At 35.2% G+C, this 24,251-nt stretch overlaps 1 protein-coding gene across 9 annotated transcripts in view; it reads right to left on the bottom strand.

The window, feature by feature from the left end:
* PHF3 (PHD finger protein 3) overlaps window positions 1–24,251 on the bottom strand; it is an 84,869-nt gene that overhangs the window by 7,581 nt on the left and 53,037 nt on the right. For all 9 annotated transcript variants that reach the window (XM_045870135.3, XM_045870130.3, XM_064597742.1 and 6 more), the window contains 9 exons: window positions 21,777–22,086; window positions 11,986–12,169; window positions 9,140–9,287; window positions 8,901–9,057; window positions 7,226–7,342; window positions 5,396–5,527; window positions 4,262–4,397; window positions 1,380–1,575; window positions 718–865 (listed from right to left, as the gene is read on the bottom strand). In XM_045870135.3, the coding sequence (XP_045726091.1) occupies window positions 718–865; window positions 1,380–1,575; window positions 4,262–4,397; window positions 5,396–5,527; window positions 7,226–7,342; window positions 8,901–9,057; window positions 9,140–9,287; window positions 11,986–12,169; window positions 21,777–22,086 (1,528 nt within the window). The remainder of the gene's footprint in view (window positions 1–717; window positions 866–1,379; window positions 1,576–4,261; window positions 4,398–5,395; window positions 5,528–7,225; window positions 7,343–8,900; window positions 9,058–9,139; window positions 9,288–11,985; window positions 12,170–21,776; window positions 22,087–24,251) is intronic.

Here is a 24,251-nt window from a genome sequence, read left to right as displayed (position 1 = left end):
TCTGCATAAACACAGAAAAAGACAACTTTCTTCAAAATAGTTCAAAAATGTCATATTTTCTCATTTATCATAATAGTATAGCTGCTTATTTTCCAAAAATATTTCCATAAATATTCTAAATTAATATTCCATAAATATTCCTTCTTATTCCTGCAGGTATAAAACCAAGGGTACCTGCAGCAACTACAGTCATTGGTCTCATGAGACTGTCAACTTGCTGTAATGTTTCAACTATAACCTGCATCTCATTCACAGAAAGAGGCAGGAAGAACTGTATTCATGCAGTTGGGAAACATAAGCAACAGGAGAATGAGAAGAACTGTTAACAAGGAAAAATCTTCCTGACAGGCTAATACTGAAGACCATACTAAGTAGGTCAATCTTTTATCAAGTCTGTATTTAAAGGAAAACTTAAGCTATCCATGCAGACTCTCATTAATTTTTAATTCTCTGACACAGGAAAGCACATCTTAAAGTATAGGACATGTGGGTTTAAAACTTTCAGAACACAGTTATCTACAGTTCAAAAACTCCATTTGTGAACTCAATGGTTCCATTAATTGAATGGTTTAAGGATCACTGTCAATAGTTTTCTTATGAATGAAAATAAATTTATCATTTAATATTTTTATTATTTATAATATTGTTTTCTCTCCTACTGCTTTTATAAACACATATGTTAATACGAGCAGAAAGGGGCAGAAAAGTTCACAGTACCTCTGTTAAATACTCGGGGGAACCAGACACTGGGTAGGCTTTGGTAACAAATTTTGCCACAGAAGGCATGTTGATAAAACCTTTCCAGATGAAGTTCAATCGAGCCAGGAAGGTAGACTCAACTTCAACAGTTCCAGGCATCTCTGGACTAAAATATGACATTAAAAATTTTCAGCCTTAAAAATCTGCTCATGAATAAATCCATTTTCTACTAAGTCATCAATTATTTCTATTTTAGCATGTCAATAAAGCCAAAATATGTAAAGACTATTGATTAAAGAGTTTAGATTTTCACTTTATAAAAAATTACATTCATATTTACATGGTCGTGTTTTCAAAATCATCCTTCCAGGGTGGCTTAGATGAAGGTACAGAGAAGTACAAGCAATTTTTCTTAAATGACCTATCTCTTGCCTCTTGGGACCAACATAATTAAACGGAATTTTAAAGTCAAGTCCCCACATACAGACTCAAATCTCTAAATTAATTTTGAGTCTTACTCTTTTCTCTCAATTAGTTTAATGTTTTAGAGGGTACAGTTACTTTCTCAAAAGAAAGGTTCCTAAGAAATATGTTACCTTTTTGTTTTTGAAGACCTCCAAGTATAATCTGGCAAAGATCTATAATGATTACTACAGAAATTGTAGCTAAGAGAATATTACCGTGGAGCAGGAGAGAATGTTGACTTCGGAGACTCTTGTTTCTCCTCTTCAAAGAATTCAGATGCCAAAATATTTGAGGTTGAAGACAATGCATCTGCTATACTTTCTGCTTCATTATCTGAATGTTTACGAGATACTCCAACAACAACTTTAACTTTTTTTGGAGAAAGATCATCTACAGGTGGTGCCATTCGACCTAACACCAGATGACATGAAAATAAATCATTTTTGTAAACTGAAATTTCTATAACTTCATCCATTTTGCTTCTAAAGTTACTGTTTTTCTGACTGAATTGTTGCATAACCTTAGATTTCCTAGGGTAATTTTTAACTATCATCTCTCATACTGTGTTGTATTACACCTCTCTAATTGATGGGAAAAATTAGGGGAAGAGGATGCTAAGCAACTTAGATAAGCTGAGATGGAAACATTATAACTAGAACCTAAAATCAGTTTCTTGATACCCTAGCAATTTTTTTTAACTAAACTACACCAAATTCCAAGTCTTGAGAAGAACAGAGTAAAACAACTCTGTATCCTACTTTGTTTTACATATACAGCAGCAGCTCGTGACATAAATGCAGTGCAGTGCTTAGTTACTAAACATGAAAAATATTAGTAAAGTTTAAAAAATGACATTGGTTTTAGGCTATCGCATCAAGAAGGGAAAAAAAATCAAACTTTCTGAAAATAGGTTAGGTCTAGTAGTGTTTAACAAATGTTTTTGTGTGATACCATTAAATTTACTAAACTATTACCACAGAAATGATTAAAATTAATAGAAATAACTAAGAGTATTTTTTATTAAGACAGAGCTAAATGGGTGTACTTAAGAATACTATTACATCATGGATGGCTTTCTTTAAGAATAACAAAGTCTAAAAACACTCTGCCCTTTAAGTCTTTATCACTGTACAGATTGTAAAATATGTAAACAGAATTTTGAGTAGATAGGATTATTTTTATTATAGGAAAATTACTTAATTTGTAATACATTTCATCTAGCCTCTAATCCAATGATGGATGGCAGCAAATAGATTAACCTAACAATTTTTCATGTTACTGAACAAGGTATGTATCATTTCTTAGCATACCACAGTAAAAAAATAAAAATTGAGTCACATCTCCAGAGTTTACAAAATTCTTGATCCTCTATTTTTAACAATAAACTGAATATAATTTAAATTCTTCCTTAATACATCCCCATTTTTTATGCCCTAAATCTAGTCAACCTCCAACATCTATCAATATTACCTAATGTGAGTATTTCAAAGTCTCCACTTATTTCTATCTCCAATGACCACTCTAATCACTCTAATCAAAACTATCTTCATCTCCTACTTGGACTAGTGCAAAGGCTGCCTGTGCAGTTTCCCTCCTTCCTCTCCTGGCTTCTCCCACTCTAATCTCTTCTCAAAGTCAGAGACAGATCTTCATAAAATTCCCATCTGATCATGTCATTGCCTTGGTAAGAAACCCTTTAGTCACCGTCCACCGCTCTTAGATAAAAGACCAAAATCGTCAATGCAGCTACAAAAGATTTTCAGCATTTCTGATCATGATCTATAAAGTAATATTTTATCTCATGATCCATTACTTACATACACACACTCACATCTCTGTGGGTGTGTGTGTGCATGTGTGTGTATATATATGTATGTGTATGTGTATATATGTATTTTTGTTATAAAAGTAACTGAAACGGGGCGCCTGGGTGGCTCAGTCGTTAAGCGTCTGCCTTCGGCTCAGGTCATGATCCCAGGGTCCTGGGATCGAGCCCCGCATCGGGCTGCCTGCTCCGCGGGAAGCCTGCTTCTCCCTCTCCCCCTCCCCCTGCTTGTGTTCCCTCTCTCACTGTCTCTCTCTCTCTGTTGAAAAATAAATAAAATCTTTAAAAAAAAAAAAAAAAGTAACTGAAACTAAAGTCTCACAAAATGGTGCTCATCTTTGTAAGTGCAGTTCACTGTGGTATTTTCTATTTTGTTTTTCTTTGTTTTTGAAATGCCAGTTAACTACTTACTAAACTGATTTCACTACTAATAAGAAGTCACAATCTGAAATTTGAAAGGCAAAAAGATATTACAAGATGTGATCTCTAAATATCTGTCTCTTCAAACAAATGATGTGCCTCTCTCCTCTTCTCGAATTCACTTCAAGCTCATGCCATTCCCAGTATTCAGAATGGTCTTCCCTTCTCTCTTTGCAGGCTTACTTTTCAACTTTCATGACTCAGCTTAAATGTCAATTCTTCAGCCAAGTCTCCCCAATGCCCCAGTCTAGGCTGGGTCTTTCTGCTAGCTAAATACATTTATAACTGTACTTCTGTAATCCAAATCATCACCTGCCTATCTTTCCCACTAGGTACAGTTTCTCTTAAAGCCTGGATAAGATCTGACTTTTTCACCACTATATTCCCTGCACCAGAAAGTGCTCAGCAAGAACTCAATAAATATTTATTGAATGAATGACCAAATAGAAGAATGCCAGAGAAAAGGTATTTTGGGATTTGTTTCATTTGTTATATATGATAATAAAATATGAATGCTATTTTACTCCTTCACTTAATAAATGACAGTACCATCACAACTGCCCAACATTTCTGATGCCTACTCTAATGCTTAAATTCTAGCCTTTTGCCCCAGGGTTGTTAAGTTCAGATCTTAGATAGTATAGTTAATTCTAGATCACAAACCATACCACAGTATAAAACTATTAACTCAACTCTGAAGACTACCACTCAAAAAATGTGCTACTCCTCAAAGGGAGTGAGCAGGTACCTCACCCCCAATTCAGAGAAAACAAAAACCTATTTAAAGTACAAATACAAGTATCTCTCTTTCAAAATGAAAGCAACATTTCAGAAAGAAAAATTTCCAATTACCTATGCAAATTTTACAGTTAAGATCAAAAAGATGTTGTCTGTGTTGACTAGTGGTATCTTTGGACATAGAATCAATCTCTTCTTTTAGTTTTTCAGTTCCTTCTGTCTTTTCCAATGACTTGTTAGCTGTAGGTTCCTAAAAAAAAAAAAAAAAAAGAGTAAAAAATTTTAGCAAAGTTTGGCCCTAATTATTAAAATCAACTTATATTTCATGTTGATTTTTTCTAAAATGAAAACTATTCCATTCATAGGTTTTCACTATTTTTTTTTTTTAATTTTAAAGATTTTATTTATTTAGAGCGAGTGAGCAAGCGGTGGGGGGGAGGCAGAAGGAGAGGAGAGAATCTCAAGCAGACTCTATACTGAGCACAGAGCCTGACGCAGGGCTCAATTTCACAACCCTGAGATCACCACCTGAGTGAATCCAAGAGTCAGCCACTCAACCAAATGCACCACCCATGTGCCCCCCTTCACTATTTCTTTAAAAAATAAATGCTAGATACTAATTATTACTTAAAGTAGAGCAAAAACTCAGACATCATTCTTTAAGGCCTCTAACAAGATTTCATATTATTTCCTCACCGATATTTGAAAATAAGAAAAGCTGTACCAAGCTCTCACACCACAGTCTACCTAAGAAGCACTTACAGATTTATAGGCCTATTAAAGAATTCACCAAGTCACAGAGACTCCAGGAATCTACATTTTTTTTTTTTTAAGATTTTATTTATTCATAAGAGACAGAGACAGAGAGAGAGAGAGAGGCAGAGGGAGAGGGAGAAGCAGGCTCCCCGATGAGTGGGGAGCCCAATGCGGGACTCGATCCCAGGACCCTGGGATCATGACCTGAGCCGAAGGCAGATGCTTAACCATCTGAGCCACCCAGGCGCGCCCAGGAATCTACATTTTAACAAGTGTTTTAACAGTGCTTGTGATGCAGATGGTCTGCACACTACAACCAGAGAAACAATATTGTAAACACTCAAAAAAACCATGAAACCAATAAAATGAATTACTTTAAAATATATACATTTTTAAAAATTCTTCTTTTACCTTTAAGAACATTTTAGACAAATCTTTTCGGAACCTTCATGTTTTGAGCACTACAAAACATGACATTTTTATTATTTTTACCTGTATCTCCATGGCTGCTTCCTGTTCTTTCATTGGGGCATCACTCTCAATTTCAATTTCACCTTTATGAGTTATTTTTGTGATTGGTCGTCTTTCCACTTCTCTCTGCTCTTTCTCAATCATTTCTATGGTCTAAAGGAAATATTTTAAAGAAACACTTCATAATTAAATTACACATATTTCCAAATGTACAGCTTTAAATAACAGCTTATCTAAAAATGAAAGCAACATCACATAATTTTTAATCTTTAGGTGGTCTCTCAAACAACAAACATATATTGAGTACTTACAAATGCCAGAGACTATTTTAAGTGCTGGGGTTATAAGCCTTGAAAAGTTCACATGTAACTTAACCAGAGGCAACTAAAGTGCAATGTAATTTGCAAAGGGTTGAAACATGGTATTTATCTGCTTTCTGATTTAGTTTTTTACCGGCTGCCACCAGGAAAATGAGAAATAGCTTCCTCAGATTCCTAATTTGATGTTCTTAACATCCCCCCAAAAATGGAAGTCTATTCAAACACCAAAAATTATCAAGTAGTCCCCTGTCAGCTGTCTCCTGACTAAGCATACTTTGTGACAGTGATAATTTAGTTGAACAAACTTGGCAACAAAATATTAAGCAAGTGTAGCAAGAACTACTGAAAAGTAGTCAAGAGTGGAATGGGTTAAGGAAGGTGAAGATGGGTCTGGTCATTAATCTTGCCTTTGTTAGGTGCGAATCACCCTTAAAGAAAGAAATCAGATACATGCCCTAAAGAACAAGCTGGTCTCCAAAGCAGATGGTACTTGCAGCCAGTGTTTCAAAGCAGAAGAGAGCTGTGTACATATTTGGGATATGGAGGGAAAGAAGATGAGGTGATACTATTTTCAACATAAAAGGAAAAATTACACAGGTTGAAAGTGGAAGAATTATATGAATAAGTATAATATATCAAATCAAGGCCTCATGCTTCAAACTAGTTTGGGAAAAAGACCTACACGGAGGTTTAATGCCTGAGATGCAAGTATTTAGAATCAGGTAAATCACGTACAGTTCATATGAACTATAAGTAACCAGTATTTTCTAGCATAAAAAGCTAATATTCTGAGGCCACTGTAATCAAAATAGTAGATAACGTGGTCATCCCACTGTCACAATAACCCCAAGTCATATTCACTTAATCTTTAAAGGTATTTAAAAGTTCACAACCCCCAAATGAAAACTCTTGGCATTGGTTATTTTCAGAATTTTTTAGTTTTAAAAATGGACTATGGTGCACATACTATTTATGTTATATAATAACACTTCAATGAGCTGGGGCTGAAGTACTTAAGCCCACACCAAATATGAACATTCATACATGACAATTTGGATCAGGTTTTATCAATAAATGTGTAAGGGAAAGAAAACCTTGTTTTTCTGAGCTTTTGGCTTTTGAAACTTATGACTAGAAAGGAATTATACACCTATAAAATTTTCAATCTGACTTAATCTAGTGCTACAAATTACCAATATTCATAATACCTTCAAATTGTGTTCTTGAAAAGTACAGATGTGATTAAGATGTGCTTATTTTCCCATCTTTCTGATTTACAAAATATAACAAAATACAAGTTAATTATGTACTCTCATAAATGGAAAAAATGAGAAAAAAGCAGCAGAGACAAAGAAAAACAAAAACTGAATTTTAAGAACTCAGTTAATGGGGGATAAGAAGCACAGAACAGGAAGTTTGTATTACTGTGCATTCTGTGTTAAATTACTTCCGTGTATATATAATTTCCCCCCTATGGCTGAAAAATACAGGTTCTGATATAGTCAAACACCATATTCATAGATAATCTTACATGTCTGTTTTCTCTCCGTCTCCATGCAGCTAACTCTTTAGAAGCCAGTTCTTCTGGACTCATTCTTATAAGATGATCAGGGGTTACTTCTCCTTTCAGTACTTTTTTAAATAATATCTGCAAATATTTAAAAATGGGAATGAAGGAGGAGAAAAACATTTTTAAAATGAAATGCTGTATGTATAAAAACTTGTAATAAATAAAGATGTAATAAAAAAATCAGTTCTGAAACCTGATTTACAAATGTTTAATGATTTATATATTATCTACTACAGAGAAATTTATTGACAGCCTTGTATTCTAGGAATTTATCATCTAAGGCAGCAAAATATATCTTTCATATGAAAATCAACACACAGTGGAGAAGCATGTAGAACCATTATGTCTATCCAAAAATTGTACTGAGACTCTGTTCCCTACCCCCGCCCCCACCAAAAAAGACTCTCAGAGTATTCCCAAGGACACACACTCTGTCTTATTAGCCAACCTGTAGTATAGCAAGGTACTGCATAAAAGAACTTTACTGAATGTGAGGTCTTTCATATTTTTAAGATTTCATATGTTTAAGTTCTAACAGGCTTAGAGGGGACTCCAGAGCAAAGAACCCATTGCAAGAAAGAAACCTAAAGGAAATAAATGTTTACTAACTGAAGAAAAGCTTCCAGACTATATAATTCAAAATGTATCTGATCCCCTAGACCATGATGACAGATTGTACATGTAGATTTTTCTTAAGTAGCTGTTAGTATACCTCAAGGAAATACCTCATTTCACATACTATCTATTGCAAATATCATTATACAAACTGACGAACTGTTATCACTTATGTGAAAATCTTATAAAACTTAAGCAAATATACAAGAAGTTTTACACAGTTTTTAGATATCCTCTAAGTCCCAAACAAGAAATGCCAGGAAATGATTAACAGTTCAAGTAATGTTTGCTTCACTGCTAAAAGATATTTATGTATGTATGTATGTATGTATGTATTTTTTAAAAGATTTTATTTATTTATTTGACAGAGAGAGAGCGAGAGAGGGAACACAGCAGGGAAGTGGGAGAGGGAGAAGCAAGTTTCCCACTGAGCAGGAAGCCCGATGAGGGGCTCAATCCCAGGACCCTGGGATCGTGACCTGAGCCAAAGGCAGACGCTGAATGACTGAGCCACCCAGGCGCCCTGCTAAAAGATATTTAGAATTAAAATCATATTTAAATTAACAGAATGTTTTAAAATAGTATTCTTTTTTACCTAAATGTAATTTATTTTCTTAAGGACTGTTACTCTATTTTTAGATTTAAATCAGAAGTACCAATATGCAATATTGTGTTTAGTCACTTAATTTGTCTACAAATTAATTTTGGCTTAATAGTAATTTTAAAGAATACATAATGAATGAATTTTTAATAAGTTGGATTAAATAAGGGACATAAAGCAAAGAAAATTCACATAAATCAGGTTAAGGCAGACTTAGTATTTTATATTTTAATACACTCATTATATAACACTAGTTACCACTATGCAGAATTCATAACTCAGTTCAGTAGCAAATGACTATTAAAATGACAGTCTCACTTGAAATAAATTATAGATCTACTGTATTATAATCTTAAATTCCAATGTATTCAGAAAAGCTGGAAGCATAGATATCTATAGACATGAACAAAACATACTTACATTGTTTTTAGGATCTTTCAGATTGAACATCAGACTTCTGTATTTGTTCTTATATTTAGCATCTGTGTCCCGAAAAAAAGAGAAAAGCTCTTTTTCAATTTTTGTGGCAACTTTTGCTGCTTTTTCCTCTGGTACCTTCAAATTTGAGTCTGTAAGTCTTAAAATTAGAATAATTCAATTATTCTTCAAATACGTGAAGCATATATTATTTAATCTTCTATAATAATAATGTGTGTTACCTTTTCATAAGAATGTCTTTAAGAGAATGTCTGACACTTTGTCTGATCTGATCTGCAGAAGGCTTGGAAGTAGACGTAGCAGGAGGATGCATATTAGGCATTCCCTTTTCAATTTTCTTCTTTTTTAGCTCTTGCTTCTCATGAGCCCCTAATTTAAACAATTATCAAAACTCATTGTTTTTAAAAAGGTATCTTCCTTTTTAATGCATAATGTAAGTTTATAAACAAAATTGACTGATTAAAAATCACTATTTAGAAATAATATCAGAACCCATATTCCATACTGAAATATTTCTGACATTAAAATTCTAATCTATATATGGTGACAGACGTTAACTAGACTTATTGTGATCATTTTGCAATATATAAACATCCAATCATTGTCATATACCTCAAACTAACATAATGTTATATGCCAATTATATCTCAATTAAAAAAAAGAAATTCTAATTTAAATGAATTTTAATGACAAATTAAGTGACTAAAAAGTGGCTTAAAGCTATGAAACGCATATGCCCTTTTCCTATTTTATTTTTTTCCCATTTTTTAAGCTTATTTAAGTATAGTATAATCTCTATACCCCACATATGGGGCTCTGACTCACAACCCCAAGATCAAGAGTCACGTTTTTCTGACTAGGCCAGCCAGGCCCCCCCCCACGCCGCCCCCTTCCCTGCCCCAACAATTCTGAAATCTATCATTTTTATCATTCATGTCATTTTCCCACATAACCAACTTTGATTTGACAGTCCAACATTACCACACTCTTGCATACTAAACACCTTTATCCTCTCTCCTTTAAACATCTGCATTTGCAAAACTACAACCCCGATAAAAGCCAAATAGCCTACAAACAGCTGAAGGCAACTGGAGAAAAATAAACACTGATGCTAACAGATCTTGCTTTAAATTTATAACCACAAATCTGAAGTAGATAACAATCTGCTGTCCTAATTCTATTAAGTTTTCCTAGTAAATCTGCTCTCCACCTCCCAAAACATCTATTTTAGACTTTTTTCTCCTTTCTTCTCAAACCAACAATACCTCCTTCCCCAACTTCAACCTCATTTGATTTTTTCACTTCATATTTTACTAAGAAAAACAGGAAAATGACAGCTATCACATCTTCCCATCACCAAATCTAACCTACCTGCATCTACCCTCCCTCCCACCATATGCAATCATCTTCCCTACTATTAAAATGGATAAGCTGTCCTTTTCTATGACCAACCCTTCTACGTAAATCCCATCCCCTCTTGTTTCTTCATGGATTTTGAGCCCCTAAAAAAGACATCATCAAATTCTCTCTACTGGATCATTCCCACAGTCCTACAAACATGCTATATCTCCCTTAAAAAATTCTTGACCTCCCATATCCCTCTAGCTACCACACCATTTCTGTTCCCTTTAACAGCAAAATTCTTTAAAACACTAATCAGGATCTCTGATTCCTGGCTTTCCATTCTTCCATAAACCACTACAACTGGCTTTTATCCCCAGTGCTCCACCAAAACCATTCTAGTCAAGGTCACCAATGATTTCCATTTCACTAAATCACATTGGATCTGTGCTCATCTTATTAGATGTCCAGACAACACTGAATTGATCATTCCCTTCTTCTTGAAACTTCATCATGGTCCCTTAGTTCTCTTACCTCACAGACCATCTTTTAGTCTCCTTTGCTGGAACCTCTTGTCTTCTCAACTTCTAATGCTGGTATGCCCCCCAAGTGCTGTGCTTCTGCCTCTTCATTATCAAACTTTTTTTTGTAGCTGTTTATATCTTAGTACATGATTTTAAATAACTATGCACTGATAAATCCCTTGTTTATATACCACCCCTTTAAGTCTTCTCTAAGCTCCAGACTCATCAGCCAAAGGTTTACTCAAACATCTTTACCTGGGTATCTAAAAGGCAGCTCAAAGTTAAAACACCCAAACATAATTTTTCAATTTTCCTCCCCAAATCTGTTTTTCTCAATAAATGGCACCATTTATTTAATCCTCTGCTAAGACTCTCTTTCCTTCACCTACCTATAACTAATCCACCAGCAAGTTCTGCCAATTCTACTATAAAATATATCAGAATCTGACCATTTCTAATTCTTCCACTCTACCTCTGTTCCAAGCTACCATCATTTCTTTCCTAGGATACTACAGACTCCTAACTATCCTCGTTCTCTCTTACTCTCCTACAATCCAATCTTTACAGGAAAACGAAAGTAACCCATCATTACCTTGTACAAAATCCTCTGAAGGTTTCTCATTACATTCAGAATAAAATATAAACTCTTTGTCATGCCCTCAAAGTTCCCACATAATTTTCTCTGAACTCATCTCAACCATCATTCTATCCCATGTATTACTGTCTAACCACTCCACAGTGGCTCTTGTGCTCCTCAAATACCAAGCTTGATTCTACCTTGAAACCTTGAGACTGCACTCTACCCAGTCCTCCAAAAAAAAGTTCCCATCCCTTCAAATCCCACCTCACAATTTACCTCCTCCTACCTAAAACAAACTCCCACCACTCTCCTCAACTGTGACTCTTAACCCCATTTACTTTTTCTTCACAGTGCCTAAACGCTGTAAAAATAGCACACCATTTTGTCTACTTATTATGTCTTCTCCTATTAGTGTTTAAGTGCCATGAGGATGGGGTCTTACTAAGTTCATTAGCCCTTCCCAGAATTTAGAGCAATAGTTTTTAATTTCAAGAAATATCACCTAAACTATTTTTATTGCTATTAAAATGTTAAAATGGTTAAATTTCCCTAAAATACACTAATTGATAGTGTATGAAATATAACTTTATTAATACATAATAATTTTTACTAATCTTACTACCTGGTTTGGAACCTTTTTCTCCTGTGCAAATAACAGTTGTAGTCTCTTTTGGCATTTTTTCACTTTTTTCTTCTGAGGATCTCCGAGGTAAAACTGGTTGTCCCATCTTTCGAAGAGGAGCTAGCTGCCATTTTTTTATTTCACTATCTCTACAGTCTGATGAGTTTTTGCCTTCACCAGATTCCTTGGAAAAAATAGTATTTAATTCATTAGAATGAAAACTACTAAAGCAAGGCTCAAGAGTATGTGGATGAAAAAAATTAAACCTAATTATTATTACAATCTATTAAGATAGCAAACATTATATTCTTTAGCCTAATAAGCATTTAAAGGTTTTTTTTTAAGATGTACAAAAATAACTCTCAATTAATAGCAAAAAGGAGTTTTACTCTCTCATTCAAAATCCATTTGTTAAGCACCTATTCTGCAGAACACATAATAGCCTATAAAGGAGAACTAAAAAACTTGGATACCATTTTCCCAGTAACGATATTAGAAAAAAAAATCAGATATAAGACAGTAAGTAAGAGTTCTTTTAGTTAGCTGTAGATATGGAAAAAGGAGGGAAAGATTGTGGACAAATAGGTATCTATGTTTTACACTATTTTCTAAAACAAATGAAATCACACCCACCTATAAGTTTATCACTTAAGTGCTCGCTTCGGCAGCACATATACTAAAGTTTATCACTTATATTCTCACAGTATCAATTGGCAATTTTAACTTCCATAAAGTAGAACAAACCATCAGGATACTTGCTACTCTCATCCTAATTATAACCAACAAAGAACTACTAGTGAGCTAGAATTCTAAGAGCCTTTAAAGTAATTAATCACATCATGGTAGTGTTTGAAAGAGAGGGAGAAGTTTTTCCATAGGTGGTGGAGGAGTAGGAGACCTTAGTTTCATCTGGTCCCAGGAATTCTGCTAGACAGCTATCAAGTCATTCTGAACATCTGCGAACTCAACCAGAGGTCTACGAAAAGGATAGCTGCAACTCTACAAATAGAAAAGCAACCACTTTCTGCAAGGTAGGAGATGTGGAGAAGTGAATCTGAGGTGATATATGGGAAGATAAGCTGTAGGGGGAGGGAGCCTCTGGCAGCCAGCACCAGAAAGTGATATAGCAGCAGAGCACAAAATCAGAACTTTTAAAAGTCTGCTCCAGTGAGGGGCATCCCTGCCTGAAAGGTGCTCAGATGGCGAAGCACCTAGGTGGGACAGTGTGGTCTCAGGATCCTTGGGGGTCACAGGAAGACCGGGGGGTGCCTGTGTGCGGCAGAGCTCCCAGGCATCAGAGCAGGGAAGCCAGCTGCAATCAGGGAGCCCAGGAGTGGGCTCTCAGCTCATGGTTGCCACATACTGCGAACTGCAGCATGGTCAGGTGACCACCTCTGAGCAAGGGCCCAGCAAACAGCAGAACCACCCCGAGACCCCTCCCTGGGGAGGAGGGTGCTGCAGGAGTCTGTAGGGTTTGGAGACTCGAAACAGGGTCACGTGCCATGAAACAGAAACGCTGGTCACAGTCTGGGTGAGCACAGAATGCAGCCAGAGACCAGGGAGACCACAGTGATTGACTACTTTTCCCTGAGGGCACACTGAGGAACTGGGGTAGGGGGAAGGGGGAGTTCTGGGTTTTAGGGCTGGAGACTGGGAGGCTGCCATTTTCATTTTCATCCTCTAAAGCAGCACAGAAAACCTTCAGGAAACAAAAGTCACATAGAGCAATCCAGAGCCACTTACTTAGCCTGGCCCCATGGCAAGAGCAGTGCAATTCTGCCTGGGAAAATGACACCTGAGAATCAGCACAACAGGCCCCTCCCCCAGAAGATCAGCAAGAACATCCAGCTAACACCAAGTTTACCAATCATAGAGAACTGCAAAACTCCAGTACTAGGGGAAAATAATATACAGAATTCACGGTTTTTCCCATGATAGTCTTTCAATTTTTTTTCTCTTTCCTTTCTCAACCAATTTCTTATTTTATCAACTTTTAAAAATCTTTTTAATTTTCATTTTTACATGGGGCGCCTGGGTGGCTCAGTTGGTTAAGCGACTGCCTTCAGCTCCGGTCATGATCTCAGGGTCCTGGGATCGAGCCCTGCATCGGGCTCCCTGCTCGGTGGGAAGCCTGCTTCTCTCTTTCCTACTCCCTCTGCTTGTGTTCCCTCTCTCGCTGTGCCTCTACCTCTCTCTCTGTCAAATAAATAAATAAAAATCTTTAAAAAAAAAAATTTTTCATTTTTACACTTACATTCTACCCTTTCATTGTATTTAATTTTATTTTTGTATATATGTAAGTTTTTCTTTCTTTACAATTTTGGGATGCAGTTTCTAACAGACCAAAATACACCCAGAATCTAGTGTATAGCTCTGTTCTCTTCACCTGTCTGATCATATTCTCTCTTTTTTATTTTTCCTGTTTTTTGTTAAACTTTTTTAAGTTTTCATCTTTACAGTTACATTCTATCCTTTCACTGTATTTAATTTTATTTTTCTATAGATATATAAGTTTTTCTTTCCTTACAATTCTGGGATGTAGTTTCTTCTAACAAAGACCAAAATACACTCAGGATATAGTGTACTGCTCTGTTCTGTTCACCTGTCTGTTTATAGTCCTTTTTTTGTCTTTTAATTTTCATTTTTACAGTTACATTCTATCCTTTCAATGTATTTAATTTCATTTTTGTACATATATAAGTTTTTCTTTCTTTAAAATTTTGGGATCTAGTCTTCTAACAAACAAACCAAAATACACACAGGATCCAATGTATTGCTCTTTTCTGTTCACCTGTCTGATTATATATATATATATATATTTTTTTTTCCTCCCAATTTCCAGTCTCTTCTAACTTGTTTAGTGTATATTTCTCTGAAGTCATTATTGCCATTTTAGTATTTTATTCTCTTGTTCATCTATTCTTCTCTGGACAGATGATAAGATGGAAAAACTCACCTTAAAAAGGAGAACAAGAGGCAGTACTGACTGCTAGGGACTTAATCAGTATGGATGTAAGATGTCAAAACTGGAGTTCAGAATAACGATTATAAAGATAAAGCATAGAAGACACTAGAGAATCCCTTCCTGGAGAAATAAAAGAAATAAAATCTAATCAAGTAGAAATCAAAAAGGCTATTAATGAGATGAAATCGAAAATGGAGATTCTAACTGCTAGGATAAATGAGGCAGATGAGATAATTAGTGATATAGCAGACAAAAGGATGGAGAATAAAGAAGCTGAGAAAGAGATAAACAACTACTGGATCAAGAGGGGAGAATTCGAGAGATCAGTGATACCATAAAGCGAAACAATATTAGAATAATTGGGATCCCAGAAGAGGAAAGAGAGAGAGTGGCAGAAGGTATACTGGAGTAAAATATAGCAAGGAACTTCCCTAACCTGGGGAAGGAAGCAGGCATTCAAATCAGGAGGCACAAGAGAACCTCCCTCAAAAGCAATAAAAATAGGTCAACACCTCAACATATAATAGTGAAGCTTGCAAATCAGGACAAGAGGTCCATAACCTACAAGGGTAGAAACATTAGGCTGGCAGCAGACCTATCCACAGAAACCTGGAAGCCCAGGAAGGAGTGGCATGATATATTCAGGGTGCTAAATGAGAACAATATGCAGCCAAGAATACTTTATCCAAAGGCTATCATTCAAAATAGAGATAAAATGCTTCCAGAACAAAGAGAAACTAAAAGAATTTGTGAGCACTAAACCAGCCCTACAAGAAATATTTAAGGGGATCCTTTAAGCGAAGAGAGAGCCCAAAAGTAACATAAACCGGAAAGGAACAGAGACAATATACAGAAACAGTCACTTTATAAGTAATACAACACTAAATTCATATCTTTTAATAGTTACTCTAAGCTAAATGCCCCAATCAGAAGACACAGGGTATCAGATTGGATAAAAAAGCAAGACCCGGGGGTGCCTGGGTGGCTCAGTTGGTTAAGCATCTGCCTTTGGCTCAGGTCATGACCCTAGGGTCCTGGGATCGAGCCCTGCATCGGGCTCTCTGCTCAGTGGGGAGCCTGCTTCTCCCTTTCCCTCTGCCCTTCTCTGCCTACTTATCTCTCTCTCGCTCTCTGTCAAATAAATAAATAAAATCTTTAAAAAAATTAAAAATTAAAAAAAAGCAAGACCCATCAATATGCTGTCTGCAAGAGACTCATTTTAGACCCAAAGACACCTCCAGATTGAAAGTGAGGGGGTGGAAAACCATTTATCATGCTAATGGACAAGAAAAGAAAGCTGGGGTCATAATCCTTACATTAAATTAGATTTTAAACCAAAGACTATAATAAAAGATGAGGAAGGACAATATATCGTAATTAAAGGGTCTATCCAACAAGAAGATCAATTGTAAATATTTATGCCCCTAACATGGGAGCAGCCAATTATATGAACCAATTAATAACAAAACTAAAAAATACATCTATAATAATACAGTAATGGTAGGGGACTTTAACACCCCACTCACTGCAATGGACACATCATCTACGCAGAAGATCAACAAGGAAACAAGGGCTTTGAATGACACACAGGACCAGATGGGACTTCACAGATATATTCAGAGCATTCCATCCTAAAGCAACAGAATACACATTCTTCTCCAGTGCACATGGAACATTCTCTAGAATAGATCACATACTGGGTCACAAATCAGGTCTCAACTGGTACCAAAAGACTGGGAACACTCCTTGCATATTTTCAGACCACAGTGCCTTGAATCTGGAACTCAGTCAAAAGAAGAAATTTGGAAAGAACTCAAATACATGGAGGTTAAAGAGCATCCTACTAAGGAATGAATGGATCAACCAGGAAATTGAAGAAGAATTTAAAAAATCCATGGAAACAAATGAAAAATGTAAACACAACTGTTCAAAACCTTTGGGATGCAGCAAAGGCAGTCCTAAGAGGGAAGTATATAGCAAACAATATAGCAATACAAGCCTTTCTCAAGAAACAAGAAAGGTCTCCAATAAACAACCTAACCTTACACCTAAAGGAGCTGGAGAAAGAACAGCAAATAAAGCTTAAACCCAGCAGGAGAAGAGAAATAATAAAGATTAGAGCAAAAATCAATGAAATAGAAACAAAAAGAACAGTAGAAGAGAGCAACAAAACTAGGAGCTGGTTCTCTGAAAGAATTAGTAAGATTGATAAAATCACGGCCAGACTTATCAAAAAGAAAAGAGTAAGGACCCAAAAAATAAAATCACAAATGAAAGAGGAGAGATCACAACCAACACCAAAGAAATATAATTATAAGAACACATTATAAGCAACTGTATGCCACCAAATTAGGCAATCTGGAAGAAATGGATGCATTCCTGGAGACATATAAACCACCAAAACTTAACCAGGAAGAAACAGAAAACCTGAACAGCCCCATAACCAGCAAGGAAATTGAAGCAGTAATCAAAAATCTCCCAACAAACAAGAGTCCAGGCCCTAATGGCTTCCCAGGGGAGTTCTATCCAACATTTAAAGAAGTAATACCTATTCTTCTGAAGCTATTTCAAAAAATAGAAATGGAAGGAAAACTTCTAAACTTGTTCTGAGTCCAGCATTACCTTGATCCCAAAACCAGACAAAGACCCCACCAAAAAGGAGAATTATAGACCGATATCCCTGATGAACATGGATGCACAAATTCTCACCAAGATACCAGCCAATAGGATCCAACAGTACACTAAAAGGATTATTCACCATGACCAAGTGGGATTTATTCCTGGGCTGCAAGGGCAGTTCAACATCCACAAATCAGTGTGATACACTATGTTAATAAAAGAAAGGACAAGAACCATATGATCCTCTCAATAGATGCAGAAAAAGCATTTGACAAAGTACAGCATCCTTGATTAAAACTCTTCACAGTGTAGGGATAGAGGGAACATACCTCAACATTATCATAAAAGCCACATATGAAAAGCCCACAGCGAATATCATTCTCAATGGGGAAAAACTGAGAGCTTTTCCCCTAAGGTCAGGAACATGGCAACAATGTCCACTATGACCACTGTTGTTCAACATAGTACTAGAACTCCTAGCCTCATCAATCAGACAACAAAAAGAAATAAAAGGCATCTGAACTAGCAAAGAAGAAGTCAAACTCTCACTCTCTGCAGATGACATGATACTCTATGTGGAAAACCCAAAAGACTCCACCCCAAAATTGCTAGAACTCATACAGGAATTCAGCAAAGTGGCAGGATATAAAATCAATGCACAGAAATGAGCTGCATTTCTATACATTAACAATGAGACAGAAGAAAGAGAAATTAAGGAGTTGATCCCATTTACAACTGCACCAAAAACCGTAAGATACCTAGGAATAAACCTAACCAAAGAGGCAAAGGATTTGTACTCAGAAAACTATAGAACACTCATGAAAGAAATTGAGGAAGACATAAAGAAATGGAAATATGTTCCATGCTCATGAACTGGAAGAACAAATATTGTTAAAATGTCTAGGCTACCTAGAGCAATCTATACATTCAATGCAACCCCCATCAAAATACCATCAACTTTTTTCATAGAGCTAGAACAAATAATCCTAAGATTTGTATGGAACCAAAAAAGACCCCAAATAGCCAAAGGAATGTTGAAAAAGAAAACCAAAGCTGGTGGCATCACAATTCCGGACTTCAAGCTGTATTACAAAGCTGTAATCATCAAGACAGCATGGTACTGGCACAAAAACAGACACACAGATCAATGGAACAGAATAGAGAACCCAGAATTGGACCCTTAACTCTATGGTCAACTAATCTTCAACAAAGCAGGAGAGAATGTCCAATGGAAAAAAGACAGTCTCTTCAACAAATGGTGTTGGGAAAATTGGACAGCCACATACAGAAGAATGAAACTGGACCATTTCCTTACACCATATAAGAGAGACTCAAAATGGATGACAGACCTAAATATGAGACAGGAATATATCAAAATCCTAAAGGAGAACACAGGCAGCAACCTCTGTGACCTTGGCCACAGCAACTTCTTGCCAGACATGTCTTCAAAGGTAAGGGAAACAAATGCAAAAATGAACTATTGGGATTTCATCAAGAGAAAAAGCTTTTACACAGCAAAGGAAACAGTCAACAAAACCAAAAGACAACCGACAGAATGGGAGAAGGTATTTACAAATGACATATCAGATAAAGGGCTAGTATCCAGAATCTATAAAGAACTTATCAAACTCAACACCCAAAGAACAAATAATTCAATCAAGAAATGGGCAGAAGACATGAACAGACATTTCTGCAAAGAAGACATACAAATGGCCAACAGACTTGAAAAAACTGCTCATCACTCATCATCAAATACAAATACAAATCAAAACCACAATGAAATACCACCTCACACCAGTCAGAATGGCTATAATCCAGTCGGGAAACAACAGATATTGGCGAGGATTCAGAGAAAGGGAAACCCTATTAGGATGTTGGTGGGAATGCAAACTGGTACATCCACTCTGGAAAACAATATGGAAATTCCTCAGAAAGTTGAAAATAGAGCTATCCTACAACCCAGCAATTGCACTACTAGGGATTTACCCCAAAGATACAAATGTAGTGATCCAAAGGGGCACCTGTACCCCAATGTTTATAGCAGCAATGTCCACAATAGCCAAATTATGGAAAGAGCTCAGATGTCCATCGACAGATGAATGGATAAAGAAGATGTGTACATATATAAAATGGAATACTACTCAGCCATGAAAAAAATGAAATCTTGCCATTTGAAATGACATGGATGGAACTAGAGGGTATTATGCTAAGAGACATAAGTCAATCAGAGAAAGACAATTACCATATGATCTCACTCATATGTGGAATTTAAGAAACAAAACAGGATCATAGGGGAAAAGAGGAAAAAATAAAACCAGATGAAACCAAAGGGAGACAAACCATAAGAGATTCTTAATCATAGAAAACAAACTGAGGTTTGCTGGAGGGGACGGGAGTGGGAGGGGGTGGGGTAAGTGGGTGATGAACATTAAGGAGAGCATGTGATGTAATGAGCACTGGGTATTATATAAGACTGATGAATCACTGACCTCTACCTCTGAAACAAATAATACATGTTAATTGAATTTAAATTAAAAAATGAAAATTTTTAAAAAAGAATGACAGGGAAAAGAACACTATGATATATAATCATAGGTTTTTATAGGCTTTAAGAAGACAGAGTACATACAAAAAAACTGATTTTCTCTAGACTAGAAATCTTCTAATTTTTTATTTACTTATTTTCTATCTCTCCAATTAGATTTACTTGAGAACAGAAACATATTCCAATTAATGCTATACACCCAAGTCTGGTACCATGCTTGGCACACAACAGGAACTCAAGAAATGGTTCAACATAAAATCTAGGTATAAGAAGTGATATTTAAAAAGCAGATTCCACAAACTAGTATCAGCAGAGTCCAAATAAGATTCAACAGTTCACCATCAAAAAGAAAAGGAAGCAGTAATTACTTGGATTGCACATGTCCTTAAAAATCAGACTAACTTCAATTTCTTTTCTGATACAGAGAATGGATAGAGTGGTTTCCTCAAAACATTTAATGTTTCATGTCTTTTCAGACAAGATGGAGACAACTTAGCTAAATGACAAAACAATGAGCTATATTTCTGAATGGCCAAGATATTACATCTAAGAAGTGATGATTAATAGTTAGTAATTAACAGAAATTTTCCAAAGATGTGCTATAAACTGTTCTCAATGGAGCTCTCAATTCTGTATCAATTACTTCGGTGCTAATCAAATCAACAGAAAAAGGACCAGCAAATGTCAGAAGGACATAATCTAATTCTCAAAATGTCTGGGGAGCCAGAAAATACTGGATGCTACAAGGACTGGCAAACTGCAACTTAATCCAGATTTGTAATATAAGAAGTGTCTCAAAGAACTGAGTTTATATATAATGAAGAATATTTTGGAGAAAACATGCTTATGTTCTTCAATCTCAATGGCTAGACTAAAAAATTTCCATGGTTCTTCTAACACTCCAACTCATGTTCATTGTTTCTTGGATTATTATATTTGACTATCCACATATATTTGTTGCCTCTGTTGTCTCTTTCCTACCATTATAAGAACAAAAATAGAAAAATCATAGGTAATAAAAACATACACAATGAAAATTATAAAAATTTAATCAGATAAAGCATTGAATCTTTTATACATCTCTCTGGTAATTGACTAAGTATCTTGAAATTTCTATTTAGAAAATACATTTAGAAATTAGTTAAAAATATAAGGTAAGGGAAAACTACTTTTTAAAGAGAAAAAGTAATGAAGTGAAGTTCCAAGCAAACACTGGGACAAAATCAAAAGAATTAAGTCTACTTTTCTTTAAAGAGACGAAATAACTCTTCTACCTGAAAATAATAATGTCAAATGTGGTTTAAGAATTAGTAGTTATGGACTGAAAAGTTTTAAAAGCTTATCAGCAAGCACAATGTAGAGCTCAGTACCACTTTAATACCACAAAATCACACACACATCCTATCAAAGGAAATCCAAGTATCAAACTAGAGACTAGAAACTACACAAAATACTGTAAGAAATAAAATATATATATTTTGAAGATTTCACTACCTGGTTTCACCACGATTGCCAAAATATTTTGAATAAAAATCCATTCATTTTTATGGAAAAATACATTTGAAAACATACACTTAGAACAATAAAACCCAAAGAGAAATTTCAAATTGTCAGACCATACAAAGTTCTTAAACAGAAAGAATGCATTAATGAGAAGCTTACCCGTTTTAAAATTTTGACCTTGTGCTTCACTGTATCTTCTATATATTTGGTTTTATCATTTGTTGCTGTGTGCTTTGATAACCCAAGCTTTTCATATTCCATTGTTCTATCTTCACTATGGACTTCAACTTTAGCCTGGTTTTCCAAAATATCTGAATCTACTATTTCAGTCTTTTTATCTTCTTCAGCACAACATTTCACACACACGTATTCTTTGTCTTCTTCTCCCATTTGTTGTGCTTGACAAAGACTTAAACCAACACAATCACCATGAAACCAGTCATCACATCTCCCACAGCCAACCATAAACCTGGGAAGAGGGGGAAAAAACTTTGATTTAATACATTAAAAAAAATGTTAAAAGTGAGCCTAAATTAAATTTTTAATCATTTTCTGATATGTTTTCCATCTTTACCCATTCTATTGGTTCACCATGGAGCAAGTTTTCAAGAATATTCAAGACAGAACTTTTAAGTCAAATATACCCACTCTAGTATGAATGAGAAAATACACAAAACCATAAAGGCAAAATAAAGGGCAACTGACCTTTGTCAGCATATTGCACAGAGTAACAAAGTATAAAATAACCACATTTCTCCTCTGAGAAGGGTGGTAAGATCTGTGAAAATCTGATCACAGACAATCCGTCAAAGTTACAATAACATTTACCCCACACCCCCGAAATCCTACCTAAAACTGAAGAATCGGTCATCCAATGAGTAATTTTGAATGACAAAAGATCGGAGCAAAAACGCAACTCAAAAAATAACAAAATGGAGACTCAGATTGTTTATTAACCACCTTAACTATGTCACTATTCTTTGAGCTCAAAACATTCTGGCTCGTGGTATCAGTGATTAAGCTGAAGAATCTCTTTACATACTTTTGTGTGCAGACTTCCTTACTACTGACCATGCTTTAGATAATAAACTTGTTTCTCTGAATAAAGATATTTTAACATGAAGATATTAATATTCAGGCTGAATTTTTTTTAATTTCCAATCTCTTTATAAAAGTTTCCCTTTACTACATTTTATCTAAGTAACTTCACTAACAATGAAAAAAATCAGTGGACACAAGATTTAGTCTAACTTAAAAATATCTGCAATTACTTTTTAATAAAATGGTAAATAAGATGTACAAATGGCAATTTGAGGGATTTTTTTTTTTTTTTTTTAATTTTAACCCACTGTTAAGTAAACTAGAGAGCTCACTTAATCATGTTTAACATTCTTCTTTCTTCTTCAGGTTAGTAATTCATGGTATGTTTTTGAAAGGTTAAGATAAAAAGATTTAGGTATATTCTTTAATTAATTAAAGACTTTCTGCTGATTTTGTTAAGAGTGGCACCAACAATGCCAAAACTCATTTTAAGGTAGTACAATAAGTGATACAGCCAACTCTCTTACACCAGAGATTTAAGGTTGAAATTATAAAAATCACTTTCAATCCTTACAGGTCTTGAAAAAAGTCACCGCAACTACTCATTCCTCAGCAGCAGCACGTTTTTCTCTTCCTCTTGTGCCCTTCTACTGTGTATCAAACTATTGCTGCACATTAAGGAAACTTGACTTCATGTTTGTAATTCGCCATTCTTTACCCTAACTAGTAATGCCTGTGCTAGCTTTATCAAGTAAGTCCTCATTTCCCCAAAATGATGGGGAAAGAAACAGAAACAAGAAAACCTCCTGTCTTATGTCAAAACAAAACAAATGTTTTGGATTCATAAGCCAGCAAGAAAACTTTCAAACAATGTGGTATTTGTTTACAAGATAGAAATGGTCTATCTAGGCTTGGGGAAATTTTAGATGGGTCCATGTTTCAATGATACAGATCTTCCAGCCAACAAAATAAGTTTGAAAAATGCAAGTGCACAGTTTTCCTATTGCAAAGTTGTAAGAACTATTTTTTCCAAGTGGGTAATATGAATGTCTTTGAAATACTGAAGGAAAACTAGCAGTCGTTTCCCTTTACTTCCACTATCAGAGCTGTATTATGATTTCTTCAAAGCAAGTCTAAACTAGTTTCAATAAGACACTACTTAAAAACCTACACATTATGGCCATGGTTATGCTGTTAGCCCATATTCAAATCTGAGTATCTAATTATAAAGCACATATTTAAAAATTTCAAATTCTTATTTAATCAGGGAAGAGTTGTTTTATGATGAGAAAACTAAATATTTCATCATGCTTCCTTTCAAGCTTACTTTGGAAATGTCTCCTGAAACTTGACGTTCTGAAAAGCAAATCTCTAGTGCCATCTACAGTTATCGTAATAGTTTAGGATTTTATATAAAAGATATTGCAGTTAAATAAAATTCTGAAGTCATTTATAAAAATAATTTCCACATGTCCTAGGGAAAAATAGAACTAATTCACTTGAAAATAAAACTGATTTTGCAAAAATGTAAATATGGATCATTTTTAGGTCTGAAAGTTAGAAGTACTACAAATTTTATGAACCATATTGAGG

Source organism: Mirounga angustirostris, unplaced genomic scaffold (genome assembly GCF_029215605.1).
Source record: "Mirounga angustirostris isolate CCGP_5_RB_7025 unplaced genomic scaffold, mMirAng1.0.hap1 SCAF_8, whole genome shotgun sequence".
NCBI lineage: Eukaryota > Metazoa > Chordata > Mammalia > Carnivora > Phocidae > Mirounga > Mirounga angustirostris.
Note: the sequence above shows the minus strand (reverse complement) of the source record. Positions and strands in the feature narration are given on the sequence as shown.